The 27,959-nt window shown below is 44.7% G+C and overlaps 1 protein-coding gene across 1 annotated transcript in view; it reads left to right on the plus strand.

Moving 5' to 3' along the window:
• NSUN3 (NOP2/Sun RNA methyltransferase 3) overlaps positions 1-6,409 on the plus strand; it is a 75,028-nt gene extending 68,619 nt beyond the window's left edge. The window contains exon 6 of the mRNA XM_075072794.1: positions 5,029-6,409. Within this exon, the coding sequence (XP_074928895.1) occupies positions 5,029-5,041 (13 nt within the window). The 3' untranslated portion in view covers positions 5,042-6,409. The remainder of the gene's footprint in view (positions 1-5,028) is intronic.
• Positions 6,410-27,959: the final 21,550 nt, after the last annotated feature.

Here is a 27,959-nt window from a genome sequence, read left to right on the forward strand (position 1 = left end):
TGGAATTATTTTCTGTTAGAACTGTTGGCAAGAAGGTGCCCTGTTTGTAGCCTCTAGGCACAACTGAAATATAATTAAATAATAACAGCAAAGTCAGGCACTTGCTGATAGATAACCTATCACTCTTTGATAACAAGCAGGGATTCCCAACTTTCACTCTTGGGACTTATAGGCAAGACTAATACAGTGTAGCAAGGCTCCCAGTTTACATGGCAGAGTTCTGCAGTGTAATGCAGCAATGTTAGTTGACTACACATCTCTTAAACTGGAGGGAGTTGCTTGCCAGAGGAGGCATATGTCATGAAAGCTCTTGAGCCCTCACAGAGCAGAGCTCCAAACCTGCATGGGAATGCATCTCCCATGCAGGGCCGGTGCAAGGAAGTTTCGTGCCCTAGGCAAAACTTTCACCTTGCGCCCACCCTCCCGCAGCCCTGCGGCAGCTTCCCGCCCCCCACCCTAAAGCACCTTCCCCCCTGCCCTGAGGCTCCCCCTGCCACAGCAGCTCCCCACCCCCTGGGGAGCCATGCAGTACCTCCCCACCCCAGCTAACCTCTGCTCCGCATCCTCACCGAGACCCTGCTCTAATTCTCCTCCCAGGCTGCGGCCCCAAACAGCTGATTTGTGCTGCAAGCCTGGCAGGCAGGAGAAGTGGAGCAGTGACCGTGCGCTTGAGGAGGAACTGCTGTAAAAAAAAAAAAAATTGGGGGGCACTGCTTTTTGGTGCCCTCAAATCTTGGCACCCTAGGCAATTGCCTAGTTCGCCTTAATGGTAGCACTGGCCCTGCGCCCATGCTGCTGAGAAAAGCACATGCCATGCAGAGCTCCTTAAGCCTCATTGGAATGAATGCAGATCCACTCTTGCAAAGTTAAGAATGTCTAGATAGCAGCCACCTTCTCCTGCAAACTCATCCTGTCCTTTCAAGGCTGTGTTTCAGTCCCCTCAGCCAGCCATGCAGTGTGACTATTGCCAGCACCAAGCATTCAAAAATTGAGATTTGGCTTAAAAAGCATGGGATTCTTTAAAAAATGGTAAATGTTGGCCTCTGTTTATTTGCCTTGTGGTCATAGGCGCCAACTTTTCCTGGTGCCAGTGGGTGCTCGCACCCTCCCGGCCCCCATTCCAACCTTTTCTCCAAAGTCCCTGCCCTAACTCCACCCCCTCCCTGCCTCTACTGGACCCCTTTCCCAAATCCCTGCCCCAGCCCCGCCTATTCCCCAAGTGCACCGCGTTCCCCGTCCTCCACCCTCCCTTCCAGCACTTGCCGCCGCGAAACAGTTGTTTCACGGCGGCAAGCACTGGGAGCTAGGGGAGGAGCAGCGCGCTCAGGGGAGGAGGTAGAGACAGAGCGGAGGTGGAGGTGAGCTGGGGCAGGGAGCTGCTAATTTTTCCCCACTGAATTGGCGCCTATACTTGTGGTTTCTGAGTCTTTAAGGTTGACTTTTTCAAGATTTTTCTCTCCATGTGTTCTCATACAGATTTCACTAACCTTTTCAGTAGGTCTCTGCTGCCTGGAGCTTAAGCTGATCAAAGTAAGTGGCTAAATGGTTGTTACCTAAATATAGGGAAACAGAATTAATCCTTGTCCCCCCAAACCGCCTGGAGATTTAAACAATTGATTTTACATAGGAAACAAATTAAAACTTTGATAGCAGCATAAAGAATGCACTGAGCTCTTGATGCCAATTTATTTCAATTGCCCTTGAAAAGCAACCCCAGCATGTTAGAATGAGGTGTACTTGGTAGGTGATAGACATATGGGTTTACAATGTATATGAGGTGTTGCACTAAAGCAGCATTTGCAATAGCTTAGGGGAAGGCAACGCATCATAGCTTAAAGGTGTGAATATTAAACTCTGCATTCTGTTGAAATACATATTCCCTTTTCCAGACTGTTTTTAGTCAGAACCCTAACCCTAGCCTCAGGCCATCAACTGGCCAAGCCCTAACCATAACTCTGTACTTCCTCATAATGCCAGTTCTATGGGCAGGTGGAGAGAAATGGAGACTAATGTAAAATACATGCCCACTACCAGCTCTGGGCAGTATCCGCTGGCTCCCTTGACACCTTTGAGGAGCAGTGGGTGCTGTCTGGGGTTCTCTGCTTGGTGTCCCCGTCAGGTTCCCTTTGTTTGACCCTTTGACTTTCACATCTGTCTCTGTTACATTTTTGGTTGTCCTCTGTAATTATTTGAGTTCCTGGACCTTGTGGATCCTCCCCACAGGCTGGGGAAAAGTTCTTTAGTACTTCCCACTTCCTGGGACCCAATATGACCAACACTTCTATTTCCTTGTAATCTTAATGATTGATTTTGACTTCTACTAAGTAGTGGTTTAAGCTGAAAGGTAGAATCCTGGGGCCTGGCTCCCCTCTCACTCACCTGTTTAACTCTTTGCTCCTGATCTGGTGTAAGTGAGAAGAAAATGAGGCTCATTGGCATACAACAAGAATCTTCTCCATCCCAACATACCGAGCTGGGCATGGAAAAATGGTGGTTTTGTATGAACCGGTAGGAAAGTGATTACTTTGGAAATGACGCATAGTTTTCAAACAGCACATAAAAAGCCTGTGGAGTATAAATTAATGGATCAGATTCTGAAATCAGTGTCCTTGGCAAAAAATTGAAGCAACTCCACTGATTTCACTGGAAATACTTAGATGAGATCAGAATCTGGCCCAATGGGGCTTTCTGCTGTACTCTGCTGCTAAAAACAAAATTATAAAGTCTGATAATTAACTTCCACAGGGAGCTGCTTACAGGCCTTTTAATGTGTGAAATTTCTGCCCAATGTGTTGGAGTATGATGAATGGATAATTTATTTCTGAAACTAGAATAGGTTCACTATTAAACTTTGACATAGGAAGAGCTGTAAATGAATCTAAAAAGATGTCAGAAGAAATCACATCAAATGAAGGCGACCATGTATGTCTAATAAAGAAATGGTGCTCCCCTCCTGCTGTTTAGATCTCATTAGCATGAACGCGTTAATGGGAGATACTCGAATTGGTAGAAAAGTCCATCAAAAGAGTCACCTTTTAATGTAGGAGTTGATATGTGAGTTACCAAATCTTAGCTCACAAATTAAGATAATTTAAAATTAATTATATTTTGAACACTTTGCATCAGACATTCAGACCAAGACTTGAAAAATCAACAGCTGAAGTTCAGGCTTCTCAGTCCATTTTTAAGCCCCTCTGTGTGTCACTGAAGTCAATGAGAGCACTTGTGTGCTTGGGACTTCCCAAAATTAGGCCACGCAAATCCTGATCCAAGGCCCACTGAAGTCAATGGAAAGACTCTCATTGACTTCAGTGGGCTTTGAGTCTGGCCTTTATTTAAATACTTATTGTATATTTAGGACCCTAACTTTAGACACTCTTTAGAAAATCTTGGCCTCTGTCTAGGTCCTTGTGCGATTCCGATCCTTGTAATAATTCTGGCACGTTTAAGGAGTTGTGTATACATACTGAAAATATGTTTTAAAGTCTGTCACTGACCAAACTGAAAAACAGGTTTCTTCCAAACAGGAGGTAAGATGTGTATCTCTAGGGAGCACCCCAGGGAATGAACCTCTGGGGCTTGCCCTGTCTCTGAGGGCAGACACTGAACTTCAGGAACATAAGAGGAACCCGCCCTGAACTGAGGAAATAATCAGACAGTAATGTAATTGATGACATTGAGGAAAACCGGATCCCTTCTCTGAGTGGAAGTACAGTAAAGGACCTTTGGGTGAGGTAGACTTATTTAGATAGGTTAGCCTTTAGTCTCTAGAAAGCATGTTCTGATTTTGTTCTGTATGTAACCTTTCGTTTCTATTATCCTTACTCACTATCTCTTAAATCTTAATCTTTGATGATAAAAGACTGATTGTTTTCACTATAAACATAACTCAGTGCTGAGAATTTATCCTGGGTTGAATCATTTAGGCTGGTGTGTGTTGTTCCCTTGGGGACAGCAAACCTTGGTACAACAGTGAGTGTTCAATGGATAAGGGGCTGAACGCTACAAGGGGATTCTTCAAAGGGACCCAGGGAGGGGTGTGTGCCTATTGTCAATCTGAAAGGGTAGGCATAGCCCTGAAGGGATTGTTTGGGTGGCCTAAAAGACTGGAGGTGTCAGGGAGCTGACACCCAGTTAAGCATAAACAGGTCATCTTCTGCTGGGGACGGGGGCAAAAGAGAAGGTGACTCACAGTCCTAAGCATCCCAATAAAGCCTCATGATACTGCACAAAATATATTCTACTTTTTTGTCAGTGTTAGCAGACTCTTAATTATTTATAATGCTTCATAATCTACGAGCCAATGTACTGTCCTATATTTTTCAGAAATAATGAAATACAAGACCTCACTGTAGTATCTGCTATTAAATCTTTGAGAGATGAGGAGAATCGACCAATTTTTTTTGGTTCAGATTTTAAAGTGGGTGATTTAGCAAAGTGCAGATTGGTGAGCTTTTACAGGACTTTTATTTGGTCTCATTTTAAAGGTTCTCTTTGTTATTTTTTAATTCTACTTCTCAGACAAAATCTACTGCATCCATTCCATGGCTTATTCTGGAGATGCTGGACCTAACCCAGCCCAGAAGCTGATGGCTTTACAGTTGGGATGAAGTAAACCCATTGTTTTTATTGAAACAGGAATACCAAGTGCTGTGATTCCCTCCAAAAGACTCAGGGCATGGCTACACTTGCAGATGTAGAGCGCTTTGAGGTAAGAGACTGCAGTAGGGAAAACACTTCAGTTTGTCCACACTGACAGCTGCAAGCGCACTGGTGTGGCCATGTTTGTGGCACATGCAGCAGCATTGGGAGTGGTGCATTATGGGCAGCTATCCCACAGAGTACCTTTTCCCATTCTGGCACTGTGGCTCATGGGAAGTGGGGACAGGTGCCGGGCATTCTGGGTTCTGTTCCAAGGCCTTGTGATGCATCAGTTTGCATCCCAGCAATCCCTCTGCTTCTGTGCACACTTGGCACCATCTTTCAATGTTTTTTGTACTGCTCACTATCTTTCCTTTTGGTCTGCAGGAATGGAGCCTGAACTGCTGAGAAATATGCTGACGAGTCTCACCAGCACGTCACGTTTGGCAGTTGAGTTACTCCTTAAGATCCAAACTGACAGTGAGGACCCCGACTATGATATTGACTCGAGCAATGCATACGACACGAGATTGCTTGTGGCATTCACGGACATGTTCACCACCAAGGAACACCGCTTTTGGGCTCGGGAAGCAAGCGCTGAGTGGTGGGGTCACATCGTCCTGCAAGTCTCGGGATGACGAGCAGTGGCTGCAGAACTTTCGGATGAGAAAAGCCACTTTCATGGGACTGTGTGAGGAGCTCGCCCCCAACATGCGGTGCTAGGACATGAGATTGAGAGCTTCCATGACGGTAGAGAAGCGGGTGGCTATTACAATCTGGAAGCTGGCAATTCCACACTGCTACCAATCAGTCGCTAACCAGTTTGGAGTGGGAAAGTCAACTGTTGGAATTGTGTTAATGCAAATTTGCAGGGCCATTAATCACATCCTGCTCAGAAGAACCATGACTCTGAGTAACATGCATGACATTGTGGCTGGCTTTGCACAAATGGGTTTCCCTAATTGCAGAAGGTGATAGATGGGAGACACATTCCAATTTTGGCACCAGCTCACCTAGCCTCTGAGTACATTAATCGGAAGGGGTATTTCTCTATGGTTCTCCAGGCATTTGTGGATCACCATGGGAATTTCATTGACATTAACGCAGGCTGGCCTGGAAAGGTGCATGACACACACATCTTTCAAAACACTGGCCTGTTCAGGAACCTGCAAGCCAGGACTTTTTTCCCAGACCAGAAGATCACCATAGGGGAAGTCAAAATATCCATTGTGATCCTTGGAGACCCTGTTTACCCTCTAATGCTGTGGCTTATGAAACCCTACACAGGGAGCCTTGACAGCAGCAAGAAGAGGTTAAACAACATCCTGAGCCGGTGCAGAACGACTGTGGAGTATGCTTTTGGCCATTTAAAGGGCTGCTGGCACTCTCTGTATGGAAAGCTGGAACTGGCCAATGACCGCATCCTCGCTGTTATAGCTCGGTGCTGTACCCTCCACAACATTTGTGAAGGGAAGGGTGAAAGATTGACTCAGGCATGGAACTTGGAGGCTCAACACCTGGAGGCTGAATTTGCACAGCCAGAGAGCAGGGCTAGTAGAGAGGCCCAGTACAGGGCTGCAAGGATTAGGGATGCGTTGAGGGAGCAATTTGAGGCTGAAAACCAGCAGTAATGTCTGGTGCCCTGCACGGGAGTGAAGTGCAGTGGTTCCAATGTTAGTAGGAATCTGTGTTTGCTACGCTGACTTGCAGTGCCTGTTGCTTTCCTGGGCTAAGGTATCTTTTACTCTATGCAATAATAAAGAATGTTTTCAAAGCCAAAGAATCTTTTTATTGAAAAGAAACACAACTGCTTGGGAAACAGAAAGGGCAAGGGGGTGGGGTGGGGAATGGTACAATCACCGATTTGTATATGTCTTGTTTTCATACTTAGTCTTCCTGTCTGGAGTGCTGTGCAATGAGTGCTGCACTTCAGGCTGGCTATAATGCATGGTGATGGGGGTTGAGTGCAGTGGATAAGGGCCGGGTGGTGAAGCTACAGGTGCTGGAGGCAGATGGTGGTGATAAGAATCTGGATGTTGAGGAAGGGGGGTTGAAGCTGACATGGGGCACAAGGGAAAGAGTTCTGGGACAAGGGTTGCAGCGGGGGCAGATGCGGTAGGGCTCTGTCTGCATGGCTATAAGTGCCTGGATTGAGTCCATTTGGTGCTCCATGATGCTTATCAGCTGATCTGTGCTTTGCTGCCGGAGCTCTGCGCTTTTGTGCCAGTGATCCTTTCTGCTGGTGGATCCTCCACTCCTGAACTTTTAGATTCTCATTAAGGGACTGCTGCATTAATTCAGACAGCATGTCTTTTTCTGCTTTTACATGGCCTCTTCCTAATTCTTTGGGCTCTTTCGGCCGGTGAGAACACAGATGGCTGAGATCGCAAGGTTGCATCTGTAAAGGCAAAATGCAACACTTAACAGAACCAACATTGTTCACACCAGACAGAGCAATGATTCCCCTGTACTTAAGGGCAAGCACAGTCTACACAATAGCATAATTTGCCTGTGCCGAAGTGAGCGGACATAACCCACGGGAGCCCCAAAATGGTGAGTAAGCACAGGGTCAAGGCGGACTGATTGTTTCACAGTTGTGCTGTCCTCTGGGTTTCTGTGCCTTGAGGAGAGCCAACAGCTGCAGGGGGGCCCCTATACTGAACACTGTCCCCATATTCTGCTTCTGCCCTGACCCATATGCAGCTTGCCTGTGTGCAGCAATTGTCCCGCCCAGGGCCGCCCAGAGGATTTCGGGGGCCTGGGGCCGTTGGTGGCAGGCTGCTCCGGTGGACCTCCTGCAGGCAGGGTCTGCTAGTCCCGCGGCTCTGGTGGACCTCCCTCAGGCATGCCGCAGGACCAGGAGCCGCAGGACCAGTGGACCCTCCGCAGCCACGCCTGTGGGAGGTCCATTGGAGCCATGAGACTGGCAAGCGGCAGGCCACCCCCCACGTGGCGAAATGTCTAGAGCTGGCTCTGTTCGGCAGCAGGGGGCCGTTCCGTTCCGGGACCCGCTGCCGAAGTGCCTCGAAGACCTGCGGTGGAGGCCCCCCGCCGGTGAATTACCGCTGGAGTGGGACCCGCCGCCGAAGTGCAGCCCGCTCTTCGGTGGTAATTCGGTGGCGGGGGGCCCCCGCCATGGGTCTTCGGGGCACTTCGGTGGCGGGTCCCGGAATGGAAGGGCCCCCCGCCGCTGAATTACCACCGAAGACCGGGTTGCACTTCGGCGTCAGGTCCCGCTTCCGCGATAATTCGCTGGTGGGGGGTCCTTCCGCCCAGCAGCAGAAGGACCCCCCCGCCAGCGAAGACCGGGAACAGAAGCTCCGGGGCCCAGCCCAGCAAGAGTTTTCCAGGACCCCTGGAGCGAGTGAAGGACCCGGCTCCAGGGGCCCTGAAAAACTCTCATGGGGGCCCCTGTGGGGCCTGGGGTAAATTGCCCCTCTTGCCCCCCACCCCCCGGGCGGCCCTGGTCCCGTCTCCCCTCACAGCACAGTGCCGCGGACATGTTAGCCTGAGTGGGACAAGGACCACAGTGGCTCTGTGCAAGCATATTGCCCAAGTTCTGGATGAGACCTTTGAAGAGATCACTGAGGCTGATTACAGCAATGTGAGAGAGAACATCAGCATCCTATTCTGTGTCTAGGTCCCTTCCAACCCCAATATTCTATGATCTAGGCATGCATGCAGCCCTAACTCTCCTCATCCCAAGAGTCTGCCCCAAATAACTTCCTTCCCAAAATAAAAGCTGCTTACCAGGCACTTCCTCTGGTGTTTGTCCTTCCTCAAGCACTGTCCGCCATGACTGGCTACCTTCCTCTTGGCTTGAGAACAGCTCCTGGCTGCATGCATCTAGGAATGCTGAGGTGTCTTCCTCTTCCTCAGTACCCTTGCTCTCATTTTCCTCCTCCTCCTCTGCCTTGTTGGATTGGGCTCTGAAGTTTCCATGGTGGTACTCGGAGTGGAGGTTTGGTCACCCCCAATCCAACTCTTTGTAGAAATGGCAGGTCATTAGGGCAGCACCGGAGCGGTGGTTTGCCTCACAGGCTTTGCAGTAGGCATGCCACAGCTCCTTCATTTTAACCCTGTACTGCAGTGCGTCCCAGTCATGGCCCCTTTCCACCATGTCCCTTGATATCTGCCTGAAGATATCGTAATTCTGCGGCTGGAGCGCAGCTGGGACTGGACAGCTTCCCCCTCACCCCCCGAAACATTGATGAGGTCCAGCACCTCACCATTGCTTCACACTGGGGATCGCCTGGTGCGTGGAGGCATGTCCACTTGCAAAGATTCACTGAGTGCATTCCATGCCTTGCTGAGCAAACAGGAAGGGGATTTTCAAAATTCCCAGAGAATTTAAAGGGTGGGTCTGATGGTTGGTCACCTGAGGGCAGGGCAGTAGAGTTCAAAATGACACTTCTGGAAGCTGATCAGAACACATTAACAAACCAGGGGTGCTCTAGCTGGGGTGCATCAAACATTATTCCACTCACCAAGGTGGATTACCAGGAGCGCTCTAGCTGTGGAGTCAGAGCACTCTACAGGCCTTGCCAGTGTGGACACATTGTGAGTTAGAGCACACGGGGCTGCTTTAATGCGCTCTAACTCACAAGTGTAGCCACAGCCTCAGAGAATTGAGGAATGGGGTGTTTCCCTGGCTTCTCCAGCTGGCAGACCTCCTAGGGCTGGTCCTGGAGGGGAGTCCCAGGCACGTGAGCGGGAGCTGATGTACTTCTGCAGTGCTCTCTTCATGCACATCCAAGGAGGTGTCCCCATATCACTCTTTTCTCTGCTGCTACCCTGATAATCCACTCTGTCCTCTCTTTATTCTCTGTTTTGATCACCAATGTGCAACTTCCCTCTCCTTCCCACTGAAAACCCTACTCTCCTCCCCAGCACTTCCCGTGTCCTCCCCCCACCCACACATTGTCTTCTTTCTGCACTAGCCTCAGAACTGCCTGCTGTCCTCATTTCTTTCCCTATCTCCCTCCTTCCCATAACCCCTTGCTGCTCCCTCAGCTCCATGCCCTGGGCTTCTCTGCACAAACCTCTATACCCACTGCAGCAGAACTACACAGTTGAGCAGGTGTCAGAATTGCTGCGGTACTATGAACCCCCGGGAAGAATTCTGGCTTTGACCTGGGCCCCCTGCATCGCTGTCAGAGCCAGAATGCAGAAATGTAATTCCAGTTTTCTGTTTTGGGAAGGACACCAGACAGATGGCTGTCAGAATGGTGGGTGACAGTGGAGCACAATGAAATCTGGGTTCAGGGCATTTTGACAGGCTAGTTCTGAAGTGAAGGAGTTAGCTTACAGAGCCCAGACAAGCAAAAACCACCAAAGCCAGCAGTTCCACAACCTGTCCCCACCCAACCCCATCCCTCACCTAGAAATCTTAGATTATGATAGTTGCTTGGAGAGGCAGTATGGTCTAGTGGTTTGGACAGTGCATTGGGACTGAGGGAAAACTTTGGTTTTATTTCTATCTCTGCCAATGACTGGCTGTGTGACCATGGGCAAATTTCTCTATCTGCCTCCCTTTCCCCTCTCACTGTTTGTCTATCTTGGCTGTTTAGATTGCAAGCTTTTAAGGGCAGGGGAAAATGTCTCTTGGGCACGGTACAAACATGTACTAACTCAAGGATGCCCAGTCTCAGCTGTGCAGTGTATTACCGCTGTAATTCAAATAATACTTCACTACCTCCTTTTTGCTTGTGACTGCACCATCCACTATTCCTGCTGAGATACTATCCCCTCCTCATGTATTTTCTAGTGCTCTAACTCCTACATATAACTTGAGTGTTAAATATTACATTTATTACTCCCAGTTGTTAATATGAGTAATTCTGATGTTCTGACTTAATAGGGTGCCTTGTATTTGGACAGTTGCTTTAACTATGTGCCCATTCTCTTTCTTTCTCTCTCTCGTTAGCCGCTATCAAAGATAGCACATAAATATTAAACATTTCCTATCCCTGTTCCTTAATTTTCTGAATGACAAATACAGTCTTCATTTTTTTCCTTCTATAAAACTTTGTTTTTCTGTGGGGCTGCCATAACCTATAAACAAGCTAGCAGTAAATCAAAGATTCTCCAGTATGATTTATTCCACATTTGGAGAATAGATTTTCAGATTATAACGAGAAAAGAAAGATTGGGACAAAATGTGCTGGAATCTCTTTCCCCGCCAACCAAGTTCTGCTGTTAACATTTCAGACATGCTATCTCCTCATACACACGGCACACCACCTCTAAAGTAGGATTATTTATCAGAGATTTTTGCAGAATTTGTCAAACATTTGTAGATACTTTAACTTCTGTATTATTGGAATTTCCTCCTTTTGTATTTTGTTACTGACAAAAAATAATTGATCTCATACACATACAACCCTCTCCCCCAACAACAGCAGCAAAAACTAGCAGGTGAATTCATTTTAGGCTTTCCTTCACTGATTGTAAAATCCTTTGGTTTTACCAGCCAACATATTAGGGTACAGAGTTATATCTGCAACAATCTCCTTGGAACTACTAATTTAGTGTTGGAAAGAGTTCTCATTGACTACCAACCAGTGGATAAATCTCCTGCTGTCCCCATATACACTGGAGAAGATCTTGGGGAGTGCTTTTATTTTATCAAATGTGGTCTGTAGCTTGACTTTCCTTGCAACAACCACAGTTTGTTAGGCTCTTGCATCAACCTTTGCACTGGATAGTTGTGTTACTGAGTTCCCCAGGATAGCACAGCTTTTCCTTCTTTACCCAGCAGTTGAAATGGAATTCCTTCTCCCTTCTGAAGTGCACGGGTTAGATTCTGTTATCATTTTACACCAGTGTAAATCCAAATGAACACCAGAGCCGTCAGTGGTATTATTCTGGCTTTACACTGGTATAAATGAGAGCAAAATTTGACCTTTTAATCTCTTTGGGTGTGGACAGAGAATTTTCTCTGTAATTTACATTGCCAGACTATTATTCCTATGTTTGCGTTCTCTAGGGTAATTCATTATTGCAGGCTATGGCTACTTTACTTGTGGTATTTATGCATTTATTGTTGTATTTATTTTATTTTTAGTTTTATCTGTCTGTGAATAAATTCACCCATTGTCTTGCCCAGCTCCTGCTGCCCCATGATAGAGAGCAGCCCACAACAAAATTTCACAGGTTGCAGTAGCTGAAGGACACTATACTCCTTTCCAGTGAGGGGTCTAGTAAGAGCCAGTGCAGCCCATGGTGCCCCATTTTGGCTCTGACTGGGGGATAAGAAATGGCCAGGTCACCAGGAAGATGTACTATGTCAGTGTCTTCCAAAGATGCCCCCTACTAGCAGTCACCCTCTGGAGCCCATTTTGGAGTTAAAGGGGCCTCAACCCACAGAGCTCTGGGGGAACATTACCTGTGCCCGTTTTCTGCAGAAGGGGTGTGTGAATCCTTTCTGGAAAACAAGGGGCTGAGCTGGAGCACTGAAGTATCAACTGCTCCTTCCTGTGCCATGTGGTGAGTTTGAAGAGGGATTTGGTTTCCTTTTTCTTGATTTGTATGTTCAACAGGAATCTTGAATTTAGACATTTAAAAAAATGATGTAGTAGTTTTTGCCTGATTCTGGCTGGTGTATTTGTTGAATGCCAATCAGTATACCCACTAGGTGTAAGGAAACCAACTCAAGTGCTGCTGTTAGAGAAAAGAAACTGTGTCCATACACAGTTCACTCTTTGCAGTCCTATCTCATTTACCTACAATAGGATTTAAAATAAACATAGGAATTACCATGGCAGATTAGAGAAGTGATCCAGCTAGTCCAGTATTCTGTCTGTCTGATACTGACTAATATTGGTTGCTTCAAAAAACCACAAGGTGAACAATCAGTAATAACCTATCCACAGGAAAGTTTCTTCTCAACCCTCTCGGCTAGAGCTTGGCTTATGCTCTCAAGCATGAGGATTTATATCCCTTCCAATATCCAGGTTTGTTTTTTAAAAACTCCAGTCAGTATATATTTGGATGGTTTCATCATCTGTATAAGAGATCACCTCTTGACACTACAGGTTGGTGGGGAACTGTGTGTCCAAATGCCCACATTTTTGCATCTGTAACCTGAAGTTTAAAGGCACTTCAAGGTTCTCAAGAGAACTGACATAGAACTCTGGAGAGTCAGGATCAAATTCTGTTCTCACTTATTCTGGTTTAAATCAGCAGTTAAGGCAACTGACTTCAATGCAGTTACTGTAGATTTACACTAGTGAAATTGACAGCAGAATCGGTGTATCTGTTTAATTTCTGAAATGGCTTCTAGATTAATTGGAGCCCTGCATCTTGGGAGGACCTCTCTTTGCCTTTGCTGTGGCAGTCGGTTGATGTAGGGTTTCCTAGCAGTTGAGAACAGTGCTGATTGTGAATTGCTGCTAATGTTGGCTGGAGTTTTTTGATTCTAAGGACCAGTTAGGCGTATGACCAGATTACGCTTCTGCCTGTGACGTGAAAAGGAGGAAAATATTTTACAGTTTGAAAAACAGATTAAATTAGATGAAGTTATTTTCAGTGGCTGTATCTGGAAGATTGAGAGTCAGGTTCATAGATTCATAGACTTTAAGGTCAGAAGAGACCATTATGATGATCTAGTCTGACCGCCTGCACAATGCAGGCCATAGAATCTCACCCACCCACTCCAGTAACAAATCCCTAACCTATGTCTGAGTTATTGAAGTCCTCATATTGTAGTTTGAAGACCTCAAGCTGCAGAGAATCCTCCAGCATCTTTAGGACAGCAGAGGAGAGAGGCTCTGAAACATTTCTATTGTACTAGCAAAATAAATTTGAAGTGGCTATGTTCAAGGTGGGTATTTGAGGCTTGATTCTGTCCCTGGCAGGGTAGCACATCTCCCACTGAAGGCAATGAGGGTTAGTCATGTCTTGGGAGGTAGAAATGTAAGCTTTCAGTCTTCATGATGTGGATTCAGCAACAGCTGTTAGACCCTTGCCTCTCATTCAGAATGGGAAGAGAGCACTTTGTATACAGTAGAACTTCAGTTGCAAACACCACAGTTATGAACTGACCACTCAACTACACACCTCATTTGGGACCAGAAGTATGCACTCAGGCAGCAGACATCCACCCAGCCACCCACCCACATAAACACAGGACAGCACTATTTTAAATGTAAATTACTGAAAATAAAGTCAAATCTTTTATTTAAAACTTTCCCAAGTTAAGAAAACTGTTTCTGCGCTTGTTTCGTTTAAAGTAAGATGGTTAAAAGCAGAATTTTTCTTCTGCACAGTAAAGTTTCAAAGCTGTATTAAGTCAATGTTCAATTGCAGAGTTTTGAAAGAACAACCATAACGTTTTGTTCAGAGTTACGAACAACCTCCACTCCCATGGTGTCTCTAACTCTGAGGTTCTACTGCAACAAGTTTCACTGTGGCTGTGAACATTCCATTGGGGGTTTATTTTATTCTCTCCAAGTTTGTTATTGGGGCTTTTGGGTTCTCTGTTGTGAGTTTTCCCTGGTTGTAAAATCTGCTTTGTCTTCTTTCGTTTCCAACATTGTTCTCCTCTCACCATGTCTGCACTGTATTGCAGTTGCATTGTATACGAGTGAGGTTTAATTTCCTCAGGGCAGGGGACTTTGCCTTACATAGTTTTATGAAATACCAATGTATATTAGGTAATGTTTTCAAAAATGCCTAAGTCCCATTTTCAAAAGTAACTTTGGTACTTAAGAGCCTTAGTCTCATTGAGTTTCCTATGAGACAGAGGCTCTGAAGTGTCTACGTTACCTTTGAAAAAAGTATTTAGATTCTAAGTCACATAGGTACTCGTGAAAATTGTGCCCATTATATTGATGAGGCTCACAGATAAATAATTATTGGGGTATGTGGCGGGGCAACGACTCACCAGCTTGGCATCTCCTGCTGGTCATCCTGGGAATTAGGTCTTCCAGCCCAGAGTGCCCTCTGCAGACTGGTGTCTCGCCTACAGCTGGCCCCTATGTCCCTCCCGGACCCTGGTGCCTTTCACATCAGGGTTCTGCCCCCAGCAATAACCCACTGTCTCTGGGTCTCCCCTCCCAGGGGAACCCCCTATCCCCACCTTGCCTCAGTGGCTGCTGCCAGTCATCGTCTAGCCCCCGCTCACTGGGGCAGATGGCAGTCTGTAAACCACTCATCATCAGCAAGGGGGTTAGGACCTGCTGCCTCTGCCTATTCCTGGGGTGCCCCTCTGCATCCCTAGTACACTTGTGGGCCCTTAACTTGGCCTACAGTCTGGGACTTTGCTAGGCTGGAGCTTCCTCTGCCCTTCCCCAGCATTGCTCCACCCTAGGTACCCTCCTCAGCTTCCCAGGCAGCCAGGTCCTTCTCTCTCTAGCTCCCTAGAGAGAGAATGTGTTCTAGCTTCTGGCCCACTGCTGTCTTATAAGGGTGAGCTGGGCCCTGATTAAGCTGTCCGCAGCTTTGGCTGCTTTCCCCATCAGCCTCCCTTTTCCCAGCTGCAGCCCTATCCAGGACCGGAGTGACCACTCTACTACAGGGTACTATGAGGGTACTATGAGGGAGAGGAGGCTGGCTGATGGAGACTCCTGTGACTGTGGGGTTTGTTTCCGATCCTCTGTCCATTCACGTATCCGGGCAGAGTTCCTCTGGGTGGCGTCCACTGGCTCCCTTGATGCCTTCAAGGAGCAGTGGACGCTGTCCGGGGTTCTCTGCTTGGTGTCCCTGTCAGGCTTCCTACTTTTGACCCTTTGACTGCACTCCTGTCCCTGTTATTTCATTTGTTGTCCCCTGGAATCATTTGGTTTCCAGGTCCTGTAGATCCTCCCCTTAGGCTGGGTGGGGTCCTTCAGCATTAGGCTTTTGCCTGCCCACTTCCCGGAACCCAATAGGTACAGGGTACTATGACTTTTTTATTTTTCTGAGGAGGCTACATGGGGAGTCCTACATGAAAAGCTTTACTACATGTAGAGGTTTTTCTACTAGATACATTTGAATGTTATGTTTTAGTGTTGTTCAGCCTTGTCTAAGCAGAGAGCACGAACTACATTGTCTGTTTTACATTGACATGATGTAATACACATATTTCCCTTGCTCGGGCTTCTTCTGTCTATGTATTTATCTATATTTTTCTTAAATTATGTCTCCTTGTAATATAAAATGTTGGCTTCTTCGGAATGCACGTCACTGTTTTCAATCAAAGAGAAAAATGCTAAAAAGCATCAGATTCCTTTTTGCCTGATAGTAGTAGTCCCAAGTCCTGCTAGGAGAAGGTTGATCTTTCAGAAAACGTATTTAGAAAGCAGCTGCTAATTCAGAAGTCAGGTAATTTGTCTGATTTCCCCCTCACGATGCTAGAACACCATGTCACAAAGGAAAAGCCAGCCATGTGTACTCATCATTTGGTCTGTTATTCAGAAGCTCAGATGTTTAATTGCTATTCGGCATTTAACTTGTCTTGTAATATTGGCTTGCCCTTAGGTAGGAGTACATCCAATCTCCCGATCAATCTCCAACTCAACAACCACTTCTGTTCTAGAAGGTGGCCATTAAACCGTGAAGACTTCTTATAACAAAAAATAGACACACACGAAGGAGTAATCTGGAAAAGTAGATGGGACAACGCTCCAGCAATCAGCTGATGGCCTCTCCTGGTGGTAAATTGGAATTGGCAGGAGCCGATGGAATGTATTGCTCTCTGGCAGAGGATCAGGATTCGTTTCTACCAGGTTCATAACCTGTGTTGTATTTGCCCCTGTTCTCGGACAGTAATCTTCCCACTGCCATTCGGGGCCTCAAAACCTCACCGCTAGGCTATTGTAAATCCCTCTTGTTCAGACTGCCAAAGGATTCTATCCCTTGCAGCTAGTGCTGAATGTGGCAACACACTTCCTCACTAGAGTGAGTATTTCTCAATATATTAAGTCTAGTTTTGCTCACGATTGCTATAAAAATCTGGAGTAATTGCACTGAACTCAGTGTAACTATAGATGTATATAACTGCTGCAAGTAAGAAAATAATCGTGCCCATTACACATACCCTGCATTCATTTTGACAGATGACAGCAAATAATGTACCTGGAAGAATTCCAGCCCAGTCATTCCAATCTAAGTGCTTGTTTCAGATAGTTTGGAGAAAGTTCAGACAAACATGCCACTTTTGAGTGTTCATGCAACCGGATCCTCTGTAACTTTTGAAGCTCCATCATGTGACTTCACTGCAAGATCAAACAGAAGGAGACACCGGGCCATGAGGGAGAACTCAGTCTTTTAAAGATATCTTTGCTAATTAAAAATGTTATAGGAGAGAACTTAAAGAGCCATCTTCTTTTTTTTCTGCAGGGTTGTTGGTTTTGTGTTTTGTTTTGTCAAATATGATTGGAATTTCCCTCCTGTAACACACGTGAGAAACAGAATGACTATTCTCAGGAGTAGATTTCAAACTAGTGCCTAGTCAACTTTGACAGCCAGGGGCCTTGTATGGTCCCTTATGGTTCAAGGTAAAGTGGCCTCATTATCATAAAACCCATTGCTTTTTAAAATCTTTTTGTACTTGAAGAGTGATACTCTAACTGCAGTTATTTCCCCTGTCCCTACTCTTCTCTTTGCCTCTTTGAGCCGTTCCTTAGCTGAAGAAGAATTGTGCTGAGCTGAACCTCAGAATTGGGAGAATGCTGTCCAACGTTCGAGGGCTAGCAGGGTGCACTTCAGGGGCCTGGCATGACTATGCAGGGTTAAAAGCACTTTCATTTAAAATGGAATTTACATGCTTCAGAGGTTTCTTATCTCCTTAACTAGTCCGTAAGGAATTAATAAGTTAGAGGCATTCTGCTCAGAATGGTGGCTTGGTTGCCACTATTTATTAAGTGGCTGAAGCATGAGCTTGATATATTTACACACACTGTACCTTATGGACATGAAGACAGTTCATTGAAGCTCTTTCTTTTAGTCCTCTGCACTTAACCTCATCCTATAGGTTATGTACATGTCTATTATAATAAAATTGCTTCACTCTGAGATCCTCAGAATAAGCTGGCACATAAAAGCACTTCATAAACATTACCTAATCCTGCAACACCATTGTGAAGAATATGGCATTCTTCTTCTTTTCACAGATAGGGAAACTAAGGCAGAAAGTGGTTCAGTGACTTGTTCAAGGTTAATGGGTCAGCAGAAGAATCTGAAACAGAATCCAGAAGTCCTGACTACCATCTCCTCCTCTACTAACTTCTTTTCTAATCAAAGCAGTTTCTTTACAGCTATTAGTAGACTACCCATGATTTCATTTTGTTAGTTGTGCATGAAGAAAACGATGCTTGATTCTGAAAACTCTTACGATCAGACACAGTCCCTTGATTATACTTGATAGTAAATGCTATGCTTAGCAGTAAGTGTTTGAAGGATTAAGTAGTTATTTTTTAAATGTTCATTAGCCTGTTCTATGTCCATAGTCCTATCTTGTCTTTCTAGAACAATTTAAGATGAATTTTAAATATACTGAGGGCCCTGTGCATTAGAGAGAAAGCAAGCCAATTTGGTTAAAATAACTGACTTGAATCTTTGTCCAAAGATCTAAAAAATATCGGCAAAGGGGGAGGTTTTTCCAAGACACAAAGGGTAGTTAAGCATCCAGCTGCCTGAAAATCTCTGCCTGACATCCTCTGCCTTCACTCCCCATAGTTCGGATGTTCTTGGTTTCAACCAGTACTGGAAGCAGATGTACCAATGTACAGCAAAAGGAACTACTCTGGCAGTACTTTTTCCTGGCTGAATCCAAGCATCAATCTGACAGGAAAGCCTGTTCCTTCAAGATTTCTAATTCTCCTTGCAGACCAGAGAGGTTTGGGTCACTTTATCAGAATTTTCAAGCCTTTCTGGGGCTTTTTGCCATCAATGACTAAAATCTATCACTGCCACTGGGACTATTTATCGAAACTTTCATTCCTTTTGTCCCCTCCCCCGCAAAGAAAAGAGAGAAATAACCAATCGAAATGTAAATTCTTCTTTTGAAATTCTGTTATCTGCTCTCTAACCTTCCAGTGGCTATGGCCTTATAAATCTGACTTTGCAGGTTTTGAATAAAAAAATGTAGATGGTTTAGTAGTTTTCAGCATTTAAAAATATTTCTTGAGACAATTAAAGAAACTGTGTATTTGGGGCCTGCTTGGCCCAAGCTGCTGAAGGCTGTGTGTGTGGCCTGGTGAACTTTGTTTTTTGAAACTTAATGATCAGAATCTTATCAGTTCTGGCATTTGGATAAGTCTCCATATGTTTAAATGCTTATCCAAACCAAGGGTATGTCTACACTGGAATCAAAAACCCATGACTGGCCTGTGCCAGCTGACTTATGCTCAGGCTAAAGGGCTGTTTAATTGCGGTGTAGACATTCCAGTTCATGCTGGAGCCCTGGCTCTAGATCCCTGTGAGGTAGGAGGGTTCCAGAAGTCAGACTGCAGCCTCAAGCCTGAATGTCTACACTGGAGTTAAACAGCCACTTTGCCCAAGTCATTTGGCATTGGCCAGCTGCAGGTGGTTAATTGCAGACTAGACATACTGCAGCATGCCTTTCATCTCCAAGTAGTCCTTGGCCAACAGGTTCCCCAAACCAGCACTTGTCATCTTGGTGGGAAGTCCAATGGTCAGCTGCCCTTCACAGGCATCTTCAGGGATGGGCTCCTTCCCCATTCCCTCCATGGTATACTTAGGGGAAAAGAACAGACCTATTTCCCATTCCTGTTTCTTTACAGGATGACAACAGATTAATTTTCTCTGGCATTTTCAGGAGGTAGTTCCTCTTCTCTCTCCCTGAAGTTCCTCAGGGTTTTGCCCTAATTTCTCCTGGAGTAAAGAGGTGATTCCTATGGGCTTCTCCATTCTTTCACTCCCTGAGATTCTCCCCTTTTTCTCTTCTTGGAGAGGGCTTCTCTCTCTCCTTTATCCCATCACTCATTGCTCTTGGTCCTGCTCTCCCTCCCTCAATCCTGAGCTGATTCATTCTACCAGGGTCCCACTCCTAAATCAAATACAATATTAGGAGGGGAAGAATAGCTACTACTGTGAGAGTAGCTGGTGGCTTTTCTCTTGTAGCTCCTGCTTTTTTTTGCTCCCTTGTGTTCCCAGATACAAGCAAGAATGCAAGAAGTGGCTGAGACAGGGAGCAGGGGAAGCATGCAGCCACTGCTCTCATCTACTCACCTCACTGACCACCTGGGTTTGGACCCCAATTTTTTTTTTTTTGTTAAGTTTTCTGGCTGCCCTGCCCTTTAGCTGGGCCTGTGTTCAAACATGCTTCTCAGTCTGACAAGGTCCATATATAGGGCCCAATATATAATGATGACCCAAGTTGGGGGAAACGTATAGGTACTTTGAAGGGCCTGGTGATTGTGTGTTTGTTGTAAATAATTCTGTATCCACAGATTTTTTTTAATCTTTACTACTGAGGTAACTGACTTTCAACAATAAAGAAGACCACAGATCTGTGGAATGTAAGTAATTATGGGACGTAAATGATGGTTCTCTCCACTCCTATACCCCTACCAAAACAACCCCAACACTATTCCAAGTGGAATTTTGATTCTAAAAAGGGGGAGGTGCTGTGCTCCCGTGTGTCTCCGTGTTCCCTCCATGAGGCACTTTGCTATTGATTTTAGGTAGAAGGCACTCAGATACTACAGTGATAGGTGGAAATATAAAACCCTATGCCAGAAAGATATTGTGATAGACCCAGGCCACTGAGTACAGCAGAGTAGCCGAAGGCAGATATACTGGCCACTGGATTAACAGTTTTCTGTTCCCTGACTGACCAGAGCAGGGGCTGCTCCAGGCTAATGAGAACACCTGACTAATTAACCTGCAAAGAGTCAGGTGAGGTGATTAAGCTAATGTGACAACCTGACTCTAATTAAGGCCCCGCTGATACTATATACCTAGGTAGCATCATCGACCAGCAGGGTGGCACAGACGCAGACATCAAAGTAAGGATTGGTAAGGCAAGAGCAGCCTTTTTACAGCTCAAGAACATCTGGAGCTCCAGAGAGCTGTCTTTGGTAATAAAAATTTGACTGTTCAACTCCAATGTGAAATCAGTCCTACTGTATGGAGCTGAACATGGAGGACAACCAAAACAACCACAGGAAGATCCAGACCTCATTAATAGCTGCCTCAGAAAGGATTTTCCATCCGCTGGCCAGACACCATCAGTAACATCCACCTCTTGGAGAGACCCATCACTCCCAGCAGAGGAAGAAATCAGAAGGAGAAGGTGGGGTTGGATAGGACATACACTACGCAAGCAGCCACTAACATCACCAGATAGGCCACTGCGGTGGAACCCCCAAGGCAAGCGAAAAGAGGCCGTCCAGAACACCTGGCGACGCGACCTTCAGGCTGATAGCAAAAAAATGGGCTATACCTGGAACCAGCTAGAGCGAATGGCCCAGGATAGAGGACTCTGGAGATCTGTGGTTGGTGGCCCATACCCCGATTGGGGTGACGGGCATGAGTGAGTGTGATACTATAAAAAGGGCTCACTCCAGTCAGGCAGAGGAGAGCCAGGGGAGAGGAAGTGTGGCTGAAGTGTTGATTAAGGAAGACACCCTCAACCCATTGGTAAGAGAGCCCTAAGGTAAGAGTGAAGAAGGGAGAAGCAAGAGACCTGTGGGGAAGTGGCTCAGGGAAATGTAGCAACTCTGGCAGTGAAAGGTTGGCTGCCAATAGCTGCTACCATTAGGGTCCCTGGGCCAAAACCCAGAGTAGAGGGCAGGCCCGGGTTCCCCTCAACCCACCACTACAGAAACATCTCCTGGGAGGGGAAGTCAGGCCCTGTCAGGACAGGAGGCTAAACTCTTCTGAAATAAGCCCCCAGGAATAACTGAGACTGTAGGAGTTCTCTCACCAACCTCCTTGCTGGCCTATGATGAAAAGGGCTCAGTAGACTGTAAGCCTGGCCCTAAAGCGGGAAGGGCTACGTGGAGGGTCACAGTGAGCCACTGAGGCTAGCAATAAACTTCCCAGAAGTGCAGGACCCACGGGGGCAAGGTCAGAGCTCTGCCACAATATGTAGAAATGAGTAATGCCTTTCAAAATGAGTGGCATGTGAAAGGTCTGGGTTCAAAAGCAGGTAGCACAGTCTGTAAGTATGAAAGGATTCTAACCCTAAGATTTATTTTGGTATTTAAAGATATTGATTACTGCAGGTATGATGTTTTATAGTGAGAGCCACTCAGAGTGTCCATTCTACAGGAGGTACAAAGCGTTAAGCTAGAAGACAAAGTTCCTTTTTGTGTTCATGGGTATGTGCTTGCTCAGATTATAACAGCTACTGGAGTTGATATTATAAATGTCTCTATGGTATATTAATCTCTGTTTAAGGGTTTTGTAAGAGGTGATAAGATGGTATTACACATTTCTCAAATATACAGGAAAATAAGCAGCCCGATAACTGCCTTTTCATTTTTCCATTTTTCTCCAAGCAGTGTTAGTGCTTTAATGTCTTATGCATCGGCTGTAACTTGTTTTTTTATCGCTGATGTTTTTAAGAACATAAAAGATATGACCAATTAATAATGTGCATTTACATTGTCAAGCAAAGCTTTGCATGAGCATTCTTTGCTTAGCATTTCTATATCAATCACATTTATTTTTCTCTATCCTGAAGTGTGTCTCTAAGTATGTATTCTCATTTAACAAGATACTAGAGGAATGTTGTTAGGGCAAAAGAAAAACAAATATCTGGATTTTCCTCAAAGTGAAATCTCTATAAAGAAAGAAGCAGGTGTGAAATATACTGGTGAATCTTAACATTGAAAATTAAAATGCAGGGCACCTATCATTGTCATCTTCCTTATTTAGGACTGCTGGAGACAGCAGCATGGCTCTGTATGAATAGAAAACCACCATGTTTGGTGGTTAGCCCTTGTATTTCTACACAAACAGAGGATCTGATCCAGTATGTCTACTTTATATCAAGAAAGTTGTGGATACACTATCCTCTACAGAGTATTCAGAACTTCAATCCCTTCTGACTTAAACTTTGAAACTCTGATCTTGTCCAACGTAATTTAGGATGTCTATACTGTAGAATTTTATCATGAAAGAACTTCACAAATATTCACTGTGAGAGAAGAAATAATGAAGGTATATATTCCAGTAAATAACCAGAACTATAAAGACACTGGACTAATAATAGAATGTGGAGCTTTTCACCCCCAGTCGGCACTGGGAAAGGGACTGTTGGCTGTGGTAGGGGGCTTCTGTTAAATCTGGTTCACAGATCTCGGCCAAGACCCCAAGAAGAGGCTGCATGTGGGGAGCAGGCAGGCCAGGAATATGGTGACATGACCTGTATTGCTACCCTCCTCTGGCACGCAGAGGTAAATTCACTAAAAAGTTTTTGTAGCCTGAGGTTGGGTGGAGGAAGAGCCACTGGGTAAGTGACTTTGCGTATCTGGGGTCAGGAGACTCAGAGAGAGAGAGAGGAGACTCTCTCATTGAGGCTCAGAGAAAGGTTTCAGCATGATTCTAGCCCACGGGCTGCATAAATGGTTGTAGGTAAGATTCTTTGTAGCCCCACAGTCTGCGTACAAATGCGGGGTTTGAATTTTTAATCCTTTCTGATCTCCCTAGAGTTCTTAACACTGTCTGATTACTTGGCCTTTATGTTACACAGGATGTATTCCCACCCTCCCCCCTAGAGACTATAAACTCCTTAAAAATCTACTTGATATCAGAAAACATGCAGCATTGACTAATATTCTCAGAGCTTCCATCTGTTCCCTCATCATCATACATAGTTTACATGGTGCGTTTCATCAGTAGATCTCAAAGCATGTTACAAACAAGCATTGTGTTCTCCATTAATGTTCTATAATATATATTAACACAACGTAAAGCTGAAATGGTTGGGGCTATTATTGCAGAATTTTTTGTGGACAAGAGCGATGTGCTTACCACAATATAATTGTTAAGCTCAGGATACCTAAGCAAAAATAAATTCATTCACTTCTTAATGAAGCCTATAATAAACCAAATTTCACCCAGGCATTTCTGAAGCAAAAGGGCAAACGATTTGCAATTCAGCAGATTCATCCTTTTTTTTAAGAACAGAGCTTTTTTCTGCCAGACAGCTAAGTAGCAAAAAATAAAAAGTGGCAAATTATTGACTGGAATGTTTCGCAAGGGAAATAAATTTCAAACAGATTTCTCTTTCTTTGTCACTTAAAAGATTCTTTTTATGTGAAATATGATAGCGATATACAGACTGTTCCAATCTTGTTCTCTGGCTCTCCTTATCACTTAAGACATGACAGAGAACTCAGGCTAGCAGTATTTGAAGGAAGGGAAATACGTGAATACAAGATCATAACCCTGTCACATCCACAGTTTATAGTGAGGTTGGCCATTTATACAAATTCACTTAGCAGCATCTTTCAAAATGTGTTCACTGTATCCAACCCAATTGGGCTACATGGAGTAGGATTAAAACACAATGTATATTTTCCCCTGGGATACTTCAAAACCCTATCAGCGAACAGAAAATGTCTCCCGATTGACCCCAATGCATACAAAGAGAGACTTGTAACAATCAAAAACACATACTGCAAAGTGTGTTCCATATTCGTGATATTTGCTAGTCAAAAAAGAGATTTTTATTTAGTAACCATTTCAGTTTTAGATACAAGGTTTTTGCAATGGGGTAGGGTGGGACCAAATAAGTAACATGCACACAAGTTTTTGTAAAATTAAATACATCTTTATGAAATACATTGGCTTGCACAGTGATCATATTGCTCATGTAAAGCATTACGTTCTTCATCCTGGCTGCTTTGCAAAGTCGTCAATTGTATGTTCTCTCAGTGTCTTGACTGAAGTCTCAGTGCATAAATCTCAATGCTAATCCAGCCAAACAGCCCTTGGTCATGGTAGTGCATCAGTAGTCTTTCGAGTAATAGAGTCCAGAAAGAACATTCGCCAGTAAGATTAGTCCCAGGGAGAAGAGAAAATATCCTTTGCTATAGAATTAGATAGATGTTGTGACAGAACTTGAGGTCCCACTGAGCCAGAGTTTCAGGATATTGGTATGATCTCTTCTCCTTGTTAGTGTCCCCTCTCTTGCTAATACATGGTGTAGTCTTGGGGGTGAGTTTCCAGAGTTTCACCAGTTTAACACAGGTGTAAATCCACTGAAGTAAATGGAGTTAGACTGGTGCAAAATTGGTATAACAGAGTGGAGAATCAGGACTATGATGATTAACATTAGGTAGAAATGGCTAACAGATTCTACAGTTCACTGTAGTTGTATTGGCTGGATTATGTAAGCAACAAAGCAATAAAACTAGAGGCATACAGAAGTGTGATCCGATATCCCTGTATACATTAAAATTTCTTGGTCCCTGACCTCTGGTAACTGAAATCAATGGAAAGTCTTCCATTGCTTTCAGTGAGCTTAGGAGCAGACATTCAGTATTCTCAGAGCCAGATCCTCTGCTGGTATAAACTGGTGTAGCTCCACTGACTTTAAATGGAGCTATGCTAGCTGAGGATCTATCCTTTGGTCACAAATTCTGATTTTCAAGAACAATCCCTTGAAGACATTGTTGAGACAGGTGTAGATGGGGCAGGCTTGTTAGGTGATTGGAGTGCTGGTTCAGGGATTGTGGTGGGTGGGAAATGAGAAGAGAGTTCAGTTGTTGAAGATGATGCAAACTTGGGAATAGACACATGAGGTAAATGAGAGCAGAGTTTTGCTTATGGAAATCCTACTTGTAAAGTTTTTTGAGCCTCAAGAAAATTTGGGGTTGCATTTGGTTCAATGTTGGGTTAAGTTAGTTACTTTATTTGCACCAGTTCTCCCATTGTAGAGAGAAGTTCATACCTAGCTCTCTCTGTTCTGACCTTCATCCAGTTGAATTATTCTGATAAATAGTCTGCTTGGGAACCTAATATCCTGTATTATTTATGCAAACAATTGTATGGTATTTATTGAAACAAGGGACTGAAGTAGACCCGGTTATAAACCTTATTAACATTCTGACCATTGGCATCATTTGGCCATTCATAAAACTAAGTACTAAAAATCCTAACCTGTATTCTGTTTTGTCAAGAGCACTCCCTCTCTTAGAACCATGCGGTTTCAGTCCAGCTTATCCTTTTGTCTGTTATATACAGACATAACCTTACCAAGTGATAATGTGTAAATAAGAGAATGCTTTGTGCACATAAATAGACTCCCACTGTTGAACAAGTCCTTGGGAGTCTGCGTTAAAAATAAACACAGATGCAAACCAGAATGCAGCATTTATTCTAACAGCAGGAGTTTATCACTGGTAGCATTCCCTGATGTTTCGATATTAAATAAATGGGTGTAAAAATAAATTTGTCAGTCCAAAAATTTAAATAAACAAATCTTTGGCATTTTAACAAAGGCTAAGATAGTAATGATGAACAATTCTTCACTAAATCAAATAATTATATCTGCATTCATTTACAGAGAACTGATGGCTTAACCCCACTGTTGTCTGTTTTCCTGTTGAAAAATGAAGAATAATTAAGGGCACAATCTAAAGGCTGTTGACTTCAGTGGGCATTGAATTAGGTCATAAGGCACAAATGGGAGGTCCCTTTGTGTGGTACCCTCAATAACAATTAATGAACTCTGATTCATTTAGCAATGGGAGCGTTGTTGTTTCATATAATTTTTAGGTCAAAGGGGAAACTATGTGGCTTAAAGGTTAGTGGTGGGATATAGAACTTCTTAGTATTCCGTTACAGATTCAAGTCTGGCCCAGGTCAGTAATGAAAGGTTCCCGAAGAGCTGTCAAGTAGTAATGAGCAAAGTTGGGTGGAAGACAGCAAAAGGTGCACACAAGTATTCTTTCATATAAAAACTACAGATTTGTCAGTTAATTCACTTTTTATAAACCTTCATAAACTATATAAACTAGCACACTTTTGCTAGTGAGAATGTCGGAAGAAAGTGAAACTATGAGGAACACTCTGGCAAGTACTTGTGTGAATATCTGGGATAGGCATGTGAGTATTCACAGTGGAAGTGCCTGTGCAAGTCACTTGAAATCTGTGGGGTTTTGAGTGGGATAGGAAACAAAATCATGTGACTTAGGGGAACCAGTCATACAATGAGAACTAAATATCTGCATGAATACTCCCCCAGGAGCCTAGGTTTGAAATGTGTTTGTAGAATGGATATGTGAACAACTGTGAATTATTAAAAAATAAAATAAAATAAAATCAGTCTTTACTCTAAATGTCACAAATAAATTTCTTGTTGCTAATTGTACATCCAACTCTAGCAGCAACTGAGTGAAATGAGCTGGAGGTCTCCATCAATTTCTGGGATTTATCTCTTCTCTCTACTTCTTGGCAGTGGTGCCAATTCATGAAGTTCTTGAGGTGGAGGACGGAAAATTCAGTCTTTGTCTCTCCTCCCCACGGCAGGGAACTCATTCTAGTCCCTGCTTGTCTTCCACCCCCACCCTGCAGGGACATGGATATCCCTTGGCTGGGTAGTCTCTCCTATCTCTTACTCACATAGTATGCCGTCAGATGTTGAATTCTTGGTAGATTCCCCTGTGTTGTGATGTGCAGAAACAGACACCCTGTGCACCAGGTTGCAACCTCATGGCCTGGCAGCCCCTTTGTCTGGACAGAGAGGTGGCCAGGTCAAATGTGTGTAGTGTTGTGACCCCATGCACCAGGTTGCAATGCTGTTCACTGAAGTTTGGCCCAGCTGCCCTTCTATCTGTCTGTATGTTGGTTCAAATTTCAGTGGCGTTGCAACCATACAGGCAGAGCAGCACTCTGGACCACTCCAGCAGCAGCCATACTGATTTCATACAGGGATCATTGCTTAAAAGTTGTTGGGCCATTCCTCCCTGGGCTCCCCAGCCTATGGAACCTTAGTATGTGCAAAAACCTTGCATGGCAAATGGATGTTTGTACTCAGTTCCCTCCAGCTGGTGCTCCTGCTTCTCTGATTTACCTGCGTGATCTTGGACAAGTCATGTAAGCCTTTCTGTACTTCAGTTGCACCCTTTGCTCTCCCACAATTCACTGGGGAAGAATTCATAGAGCAGCTCAGCTTGTTGCAGTGCTCAGAACCCTGGGATGTGCTCCCTGAAGTCTTAGCACCGCAGGTGAGTGCAGTGCCAGTGTGGACACAGCCACCCAAGCATTGTCGCTCAAGCCAGGCTAATTTGAGAGGAGGAACTTGAAAGCAGATAACTCGAATTAATGCTGCAGTGAAGGCAGACCCTTAGAAACTCCTTGAAAGAAGTCTCTACTGCTCCTGATTGAGAACTATTCCTAAGCACTAATATCACCTA

Source organism: Chelonoidis abingdonii, chromosome 1 (assembly GCF_003597395.2).
Source record: "Chelonoidis abingdonii isolate Lonesome George chromosome 1, CheloAbing_2.0, whole genome shotgun sequence".
Taxonomy (NCBI): Eukaryota; Metazoa; Chordata; order Testudines; family Testudinidae; genus Chelonoidis; species Chelonoidis abingdonii.